At 33.8% G+C, this 8,686-nt stretch overlaps 1 protein-coding gene across 1 annotated transcript; it reads right to left on the minus strand.

Moving 5' to 3' along the window:
* Positions 1-6,109: 6,109 nt before the first annotated feature.
* On the minus strand, positions 6,110-7,497 carry LOC111393428 (guanylate kinase 2, chloroplastic/mitochondrial). The gene has a single exon (XM_023018960.1). The coding sequence runs from the start codon at positions 7,307-7,309 to the stop codon at positions 6,383-6,385; it is 927 nt and encodes a 308-aa protein (XP_022874728.1). The 5' UTR covers positions 7,310-7,497; the 3' UTR covers positions 6,110-6,382.
* Between the last annotated feature and the right edge of the window lie 1,189 nt (positions 7,498-8,686).

The raw sequence follows: 8,686 nt of genomic DNA on the forward strand, positions 1-8,686 counted from the left end.
CTTTTTCTTACTTTCTGCGGGGGGTTGGTTTCGTAGTTCTTGTTATTTTGCCTGTCTTTAACTTGTTTTTATTAGGCTGTCGCTGTCGTTTAACTTAGCCAAAAGGTTACGCACAGTGACGGAAGCAGGCATTTGGTGTTAGTGGAGCACGATTAAATTTATTAAAAAGTTATTTATACTACATGAATATATACAAGTGATCATTGTCATAGATTCACAAAGCTCATATATATGTAAAATAACAATTCTCAAAGAATTCTAAATAATCTCCCGTATATGATAAATAATAATTTTCAAAGAATTTTCAAATTAAATATCACAGATGACAAAATAATCTCAACGTTCACTCTCTCAATTGTTCGGTAATCATTATAACTCTATTCTAATAAAAAAGCCCAACTACTGTTACTGCTCAAATATGATTTTTGGCTCTAAAACCCATTAAAAAAAAAATCTTGAAAATTGGTAAGTCACTTGATCCACCAAGACCATATATAGGTCCGATAGTAGTTACGCCCTCGACCCTAACCCTTATCCTAACCCTAACCCTAATCCCGTTAGAATCCTTAGTATACGATACTAGATAAGACTGTTCATAGTATTGTTTAGTCCGATCGAGTTGGTCAAAAATACTATCTGTGTCCCACCTTGATAGATCACTCAAAGATTCAAAAGGTTGTTTCTTTATCTTTAAAAAAAAAAAAAAAAAAAATAATGGCTATTCCTTGATCTTTATAACAAAAAGGCATGTAAAGCTATTCCTTTACCCACCCCTTTTTCCGTCCTCTGCTTTATTTAACAAACTATGCCAGGTCATCAATCAATTCAAGAACATTTTTGGCATAGTTAATTTTATTTTTAAAAATCTGCTACATATATAGAAATTAAAGATAGGTTGACAAATGTATGCTTGTCTCTTGATTTGAATTTTGTATCTGTCAACTTACTTGTACAAAATCTTTTGTACAAGTAGGTCAACTGTTATTTTTAGGGGAGATTCTTGGGGGACTCAGCCTGTCCATTTGGTTTAACCCTATTTTTAGTATGTAGTATTGAATGTGATTAGACAATATATAAAATAATAAGAAAATTTAACTTTTTTTTTCTTTTTGTAATATTGTGTACCATGTAATCTTCCCTAGTCTACAATGGCGCTTCTTGCTGCAAATTAATTTGTCCAGGGCCTTGTCCGTCTGATTTAACCCTATTTTTAGAACGTAGTATTGAATGTGATTAGACAATATATAAACTAATAAGAAAATTTAACTTTTTTTTTTCCTTTTGTAATATCGTGTACCATCTAATCTTCCCTAGTCTATAACGGCGCTTCTTGCTGCAAATTAATTTATAATCATTGAAACTTTTTTCTAGGGTTTTTAATTATTTAATAAAATTTGCCACTATGTGATTCTCCAAGAAAACAAAAAATACTGCTAACTGTGGGTTTATAAGGGATTAATCTATAAATAATAAAATATGAAAATAGTTAATCACGGTACAGGATTTATTCAGCTTGGTTAATGAAAGAATGTCGGTGATGTGTAAATCCATTTTCCTTCAGAGAACAATTTGTAACGCTAATAATTCAATTAGTATGATATATGATAATTAATGAATTAGGTTAAATAAGATTCTTGGTTTGACTTTCGATTAATTTTTTGTCAAGTAAGCCAATTGGAAAAACTCAATACAAAAGATTGATTGTTTGAATGTCAATCAAATGACAAGTGAAGATGGGTTGACCTCGACATTTTGGAGAGCATTACAATGAATAATTTCGTCTAATTCGGGTTCAAAATGAATGAATCTAACAAATGAACCAAAAATGTCCATTTATTTGTTCAAAACATGAATTGGATTAAAATGGTGGATCTATTCAGTACTATCCACTTCAAATTTTACCTCTCGTAGAAATAATATAATTTTGAAGCTGGGAGCCCTTAAGTGTAGAAAAGGGGCAATCTATGCCTTGTAGGACTAGGTAACATGAAGTCTTCTTGAGTCAAGTTAAAGGCACATGGCATGGGTCCTTGAACTTATCTTGTTTTTCTATCCCTTTTTCTACAAGAATATGACACCCATATTGTGTCAACACACACAAGCACACACCGTCGATTTGTTTGAGTTGTGGGACCCTAGTTTAAAGGTAAAAAGTTACAAGAAATTGATCGATAGGACATCAATGATCTAGTTGCAAAAAGTCCTCTAAATTTATCGAGTAATTGATACAGCAGTATCTTGACCTAAATGAATCGTTAACTTCAAAAGTGAGATGTTTCAAATGTTACTCGTAATTCCAAGACTATTTCCATCTTCATGTCCTATACAAGATTTTTGCCAATGTAGTAACAAAGAAGATGGCATAAAATAGACGGAAAGTGAAATCAACATGCTATTTTTAGATATAATTTTATCTACTCCGGCATATTAAAAGAGTGAATATATTTTGTGCACGTTTAATGTGATTATAAGTTGTAAATCTTATGAAATATGTAATAATAAATTGATAATAGCTGTGCATCTTACGAAATTTGGGAATAAAAGTATGCTTGACAAAAAATGATTAAAATTAGAATCACCATCCAAACAATTACTTATAACGGTGACGGTCTAGCTTGGAATAGCCGCCATCGAGAAAGTCCTATAAATAAGTCAGGTCAAGAATCACGAGGTTACACTTTTAATTCTTTAATAAAAAAATTTGATTATACAACTACTTGTAGTTTTCGAAGAAACTTGCCTTAATTTTTGTTTTCTCCATTTGGGAAGTTTTTGCTTGTATTTTATGCTTTAATCGCAAAGACCGAGATTTGCAGAGATAAAGCAAGGGATTATGATCTGGACATTACCATGTAAGGGGTCCCAAATAATTTATGAATTGCTAGACATTGAAATTTGACTTGTACGTTTTTCAAATTAATAAATGATAGTACCATGTAGCCCTAATCCTAAGAAAAAATTTAGTTTATTTATTACCTGTCATTATTGTGATTGAGCTTGACTTATGCTTTCTTTATTGCAGACTTTGGGAAAATGCACGCCAAGCCACGGCCACGTTACATGTTTAGGAACAAGTATTCCACACGAACAAATATTAATGGATAGAAGCTAAGCTTTTTTTAGTTTAATAGTCCATTGTTATTCCGCTGATCTTTCACATATGCAGAACTAAAAAATTGCACGTTGCAGTAGGATATGAATCATGCTGACCACAAACCCTGAATGTTTCTACAAAATATTTTTCAATAGAATAAAGAACTCTAAATTCATGAATCATATACATCATCTTTTCAACAACTTGAACTGATTCGTAGAGTATATTTTTAGTGTAAACTGTTATATCGTACAATATCGTCTAATCCAACTTATCGAACATTTGCTAGTAGGGTACAGAATATCTAAATCCAACAAACCCATAACTAAAATTTTTTAAGCTTGGCCAGACATGCACTTAAGGGTACAAAATCATTAGAAAAATTCTTCTGCCATTGCAAGGGACCTGCTAACTAGGCTTTGATAGACCATTTGAGACCAGAGAAGAAGAATGCGTCAAAATGTAAAATTATAGACTTTTACAAAGAATGCAATCTAGGTAAAAATATAATGCCTCCAGCCTGAACATTAACAGCAATGGCATCAAAATTTACCTTAAGCTAAAGATAGAGTCGCGTACAACGACAACAACAACAATAACATTGAGAAACAAAGACTTATTCTAAGTAAATTTAGCGTTGGACACATTAATCATTCAGTGTCATTCCACTTAGTTCTTGCCAGATCTACTTTGAGATTTAAAAATTTAGATCCTTAACGGACCAAGTTAATTTTTGTCTACTCTCCCTCCCCTTTCTCTATCTTGGTTTACCAAAGTCTTGCCTCTACAATGAAACCCCTTTTAGTCAACCTAAAACATGCCAAATCACTGAAGTCATCTTAATTAACCTTCAATGTGCCACCTCCACTTGGCGAGCCCTATCATGGTCGCGCGGGACCGACCGGCCCACTTACTCAACCAAGTGAACGGTTCTCATCTCTTATCTTATCCATTTTAGTATGACCACACATTCATCTTAGACTCTAATTTCCGCTATTCACCTTATGGATTTCTGATCCTTTAATATCCGAATTTGTGTACGACTCAATAAATGGCAGAAGTGAATTTAAGACACAATATAGACCTGCAGTGTCAAGATTAATGAACTCAGAAATCCTTTAAGCTACTTCACATTTCTTCATTTCACCATTCACAAAAACTCAAATTTTCAAATGAAACTTTGCTGCCTTCTACATATAATACAACAAGCAAATGGAGCGTCCAAAGTTGTATTAACACCCTGTTTGGTTCCCATTCTATTTTCATTAAAATGAAAAATATGACCGTTATCCATCACATCAAGCCATCAAATTTGAATTTATATCTCTTATGTGGGGCCCATAATGACTACATTTTTCATTCCTATTTTTCCAAAAATGAGAAACAAACGGGGGCTAAGAAACCTTGTACTGAATCATATAATCACTAACAATCATAACAGGATAGTGGAATGTGTTGCCAGCCATAGATAATCCACATTAGAAATTGAGACTTGCATATGGAAGCAGCAAATGATAAGGGTAAAAAAAACTCATACGGCCACAACCTGGAGATGCAGTTAATAACTAGCTGAATACTTAAAAGCAGAAAAAAAGAGTCTAAAAGAAGCCTCTAATAAATATAGCCAAATAATGATATAGTTACCACTATATGCAGAAGGTTCTGTCAATTCAAATGTTCCCACAAATAACAGATTTATTTATTTTATCACCGTGGATGTTCCGGCCAGTTTTCGCGCACCTTGACTAATATCACGGACTCTAAGATTTACAGTCAAGTACTCACTCACCTCAGTAGCCCAGAGGGGACTCGAACCAGAATAACTAAAATTTTCAAGCAAGTTAAAGAATAGAGTTGCGAGTAGTTGTGAACCATAGATTGAACATATTTTAACTTTCAAATGCACAACATCCAATGTTGCATATAATAAATATTTCTCAAACAATAAAGCATGCCTGAATCAGAAGCATGCCCTCACTTAGATCTGGTTATATGTGCTACTATAGTGTAAAATGTGTCCATTTGTTGTGTCTTTCAAATAGCCTCCAAAAGAATTTTTAATTTTGATTATTTGCCATTTGTATATCCTGCATAATATTTGCCTTAATCTGTGGATGCTATCAACTGAGTGAACAATTTTTATCTACATTTCAATAATAATCATGGACAAGTGAAAATTGTGGTATCAGTTTGGTATGCTATTGGCTATAGAAGAAAGCTATGACGCACTGACATGGACGAGAAGTGTCGGATACGCTGACACGAGATTTTTTTTAAAAAGTACTGACGCGGCACATAGTCGACATGTTGATTAAATTCATTAAAAAAAATTTATTTATATAATATAAATTTAATTTTATACTTGTTATTAATTTTTCTTATTGAAATCTTTTAAATATGAGTTTCTATTTGTTAATTACTAATAACTTTAAGTTATATAATATTTTTAATAAAAATCGAAAAATGATCATGGTTGAGTGTACGAGGAGTGTCGGTATCCAACATGTGTTGGACAAGGACACTCTAACACTAGTTGAAGCGTCCGCGCAACACAGAAAGAAAGTCGAGTGCTAATAATACTTCTTATTTCATTCAGAAAATTGAGAACTAACGATAGTTTTAATTAGTGAATCAAATAAACACATTACTGAGAATCTTTATAGTTTTCACATGTTAGGATAATTAGGCACTATGATTTCCATCATGGTGGAAAATGGTCTAAATTGATTAAGCATATCGATGAGACTGTTATATTGCACGGGCATTTGCTTGTCCATTGTGATGTGCACTTTTAATACATTCAGGAGCCTCCTCTTGTAGAGAGTTACCCACATAAGATAATAAAAATGTATAATATCTCCATATTATAAAAGTAATTGTAAAACTGGCATAACAATATGCCTATAATGCCAACAAGAAAGAAGTTAGAAAGAACAACTCTCGAGTTACATTAATAGATAGCTATGCAATTAAAATAAACAATTTTGAACGCAAAAGATTGTTCTTGCCAGGAAGTTAGTAACAACATGATCTTTTAATAATACAATTCAGCACATGTAAGATACAGACAGACACACCCAAATACAAAGACCCACGAAAGATTCACATGACGGATTCACCAGTAGACTCATTGACACATTGAAGAATCAATCAATAGAGAAATGGCCCAAACCATATTTGCTAAGAACATAATCGATGACAATATACCATAGGAAATATAGTTTCAAAAGTACTCCAATAAGTTTCAACATGCACTATACTAACCTAATTTTTTTGATGGGTTCTTATCTAAATGACCACTCTCCTTTGCTGCACTTTAGCCTTCTCAGCATCAATGATGGACTCCAACAGCTTCACTGCACTCTCCAACTCACCTCCCTTGTTTACAACCACATAATCAAACTCATTCAAATGCCTCAACTCTTCCCTAGCTGTTGCAACTCTCATGAGCAGAGTCTCCTTCGTTTCTGTCTTCCTATCAATTAATCTCTTCACCATTGCCTCCTCACTCTCTGCCACCAAAAATACGAAAATCGCACTCTTACTCAAGATCCTTCTCAACGTCATGGCTCCCTGTATATCCACTCTCAATACAATGTCACACCCTTTCTCCATGTACTGCCTAATCTGCTGCTTAGGGATCCCCTTATAGTCACCATACACCAATGCATACTCCAATAGCTCATTTTTCTGGATCATGGATAAAAATTCTTCTTTACTCACAAAAAAGTAATCTTTTCCATCAACTTCTCCAGGCCTTTTAGCTCGGCTAGTTGCTGTAACCACAAAATGCAGATCTTCTCTAACTTCTCTCAATCTTTTGATCACAGCATCTTTGCCAACACCACTGGGGCCACTTATAACAATAATCAAAGGTCCAGGTTTCGGGAATATGGGCTGAGAGCTAAATTGCAAGCCCAAAGAGGCCTCCAGGGCCCTGAATACCTCGATCGGTTCGGCAGTTTCCGGGGATGGAATGGGGACGACTGGGGGCTTCCTAGGATCATCCATAGTGGAACTTGCGGCATTTTCGGACACCAAATTGTGCGAATTCACGGACATCCGCCTCTGAAACCTTAGTTTCACGGATTCACAATTCGATATAAATCCTGGGTTTGAGTTTAAACTAGCAAACGGGTTTGTCAATTTTGAGGATAGAAAAAAAGGTAGGTAGCAAGATTTCGATAAAGAGAAGCATAACCTTCGGAATAGCATCGAATATATTTGTGTATATTAGAATTGGAATGCTTTTTCGTGTGAAATTTTGACGTGGGAATCCAGGAAAGTAGAGATTTTACCTTGAAATTTAAGATGCAGGGTTTATCCAACGGGTGAAAAATTGATTATTTCGTCCACCGGATTTCTCTTTCAGGATTTTTCAATTTCTTCATAATCCTTTCCGTAATTTAGCATTTATTTTTGGGCCAAGATTTATTGGAACTGTAGGGCAGAAACCATTAGTTTCAACGAAAATCGAAATTTGACGCAAATAGCACCGAATTGGTTAATATAATAAAACACTGAGTTTTTAATTTTGGTATATTACGAAAAAGGTCCTCCAGCTTTCAGAAATAGGTGGTTCCATCCATTTTATTTTGGCGTTAGTCAATCCATTTGCCTTGAAAGCCACAAAATTAAAAAGGGCAAAATTGGCATTTTATTATTCTTAATTGAAATTTTAAATAAGAAAATAAAAAAGAAGAAAGAAAAAAGGGGGAAAATGCCACCTTCTTTCACCCCCTCAAAATACACTGTAACATTTGTCCTAGATGACCTAGAGTAAGCTACCAATTTGATTGAGTTTCATCTTAGTCGAATGATGGAAGAGGTTCAACATTGTGTCATCTAAGGTTGTCCCAATGAATGCTTATTGCCCCAGTCAACAAAAGATTTAATAGTTGGGCAAATCCCAATTTGAGGAACGGGTAGGAAGTTTTTCTTTGGAATGAGACCTCGAGTAAATAAATCTTCGTATTCTAAGATTTGCCCAGCTATTAAATCTTTTGTTGATTAGGGGTAATAAGCCTTTTTTTACTGTTTGGATGATTTTTTGTGATTCAAAAACATGTGAAAAGGTTCCTCTTTATACCTGGAGATTCATATAAAAAGTCACAAATTTACATGAATGGTCATGTAAAAATCTATATATAGATTCATGTCCACTTGACATACACTTTTGATACTGAGGCAATAAAAGGCTATTTAGTCTATTTATTTTTTGAATGTAATATACTTATTCATTTGCATATTTCATTACACAAAACTTGTTTATATTTTATCAATCCCAAGTGCATTCTGAATTAGTGGAGACAAATAACGTCTTAAGAAAAGTGTCAATGTGACACGAAGTTGAACTCTTCATTGTTAGAGATTCTATATTTTCTATTTTTTTTTTACTCATTTTCTTGTGTTTTTAGAGATATTCCACCAACACAAAACACAAATTGTGAAGAGATATATAAGTAATGGCCGTCCAAACAAATTGAGTAAAATATGGAGTTTGTCCAATTGCTCGTTTTGTCTAGCCATTGGAAGTGTTAAATCAACCTTTTTCTTTTTGGAACGTCTCAATCAATCAGTATTTACTTTTCG

This window comes from Olea europaea, chromosome 4 (assembly GCF_002742605.1).
Source record: "Olea europaea var. sylvestris chromosome 4, O_europaea_v1, whole genome shotgun sequence".
Classification (NCBI taxonomy): Eukaryota; Viridiplantae; Streptophyta; class Magnoliopsida; order Lamiales; family Oleaceae; genus Olea; species Olea europaea.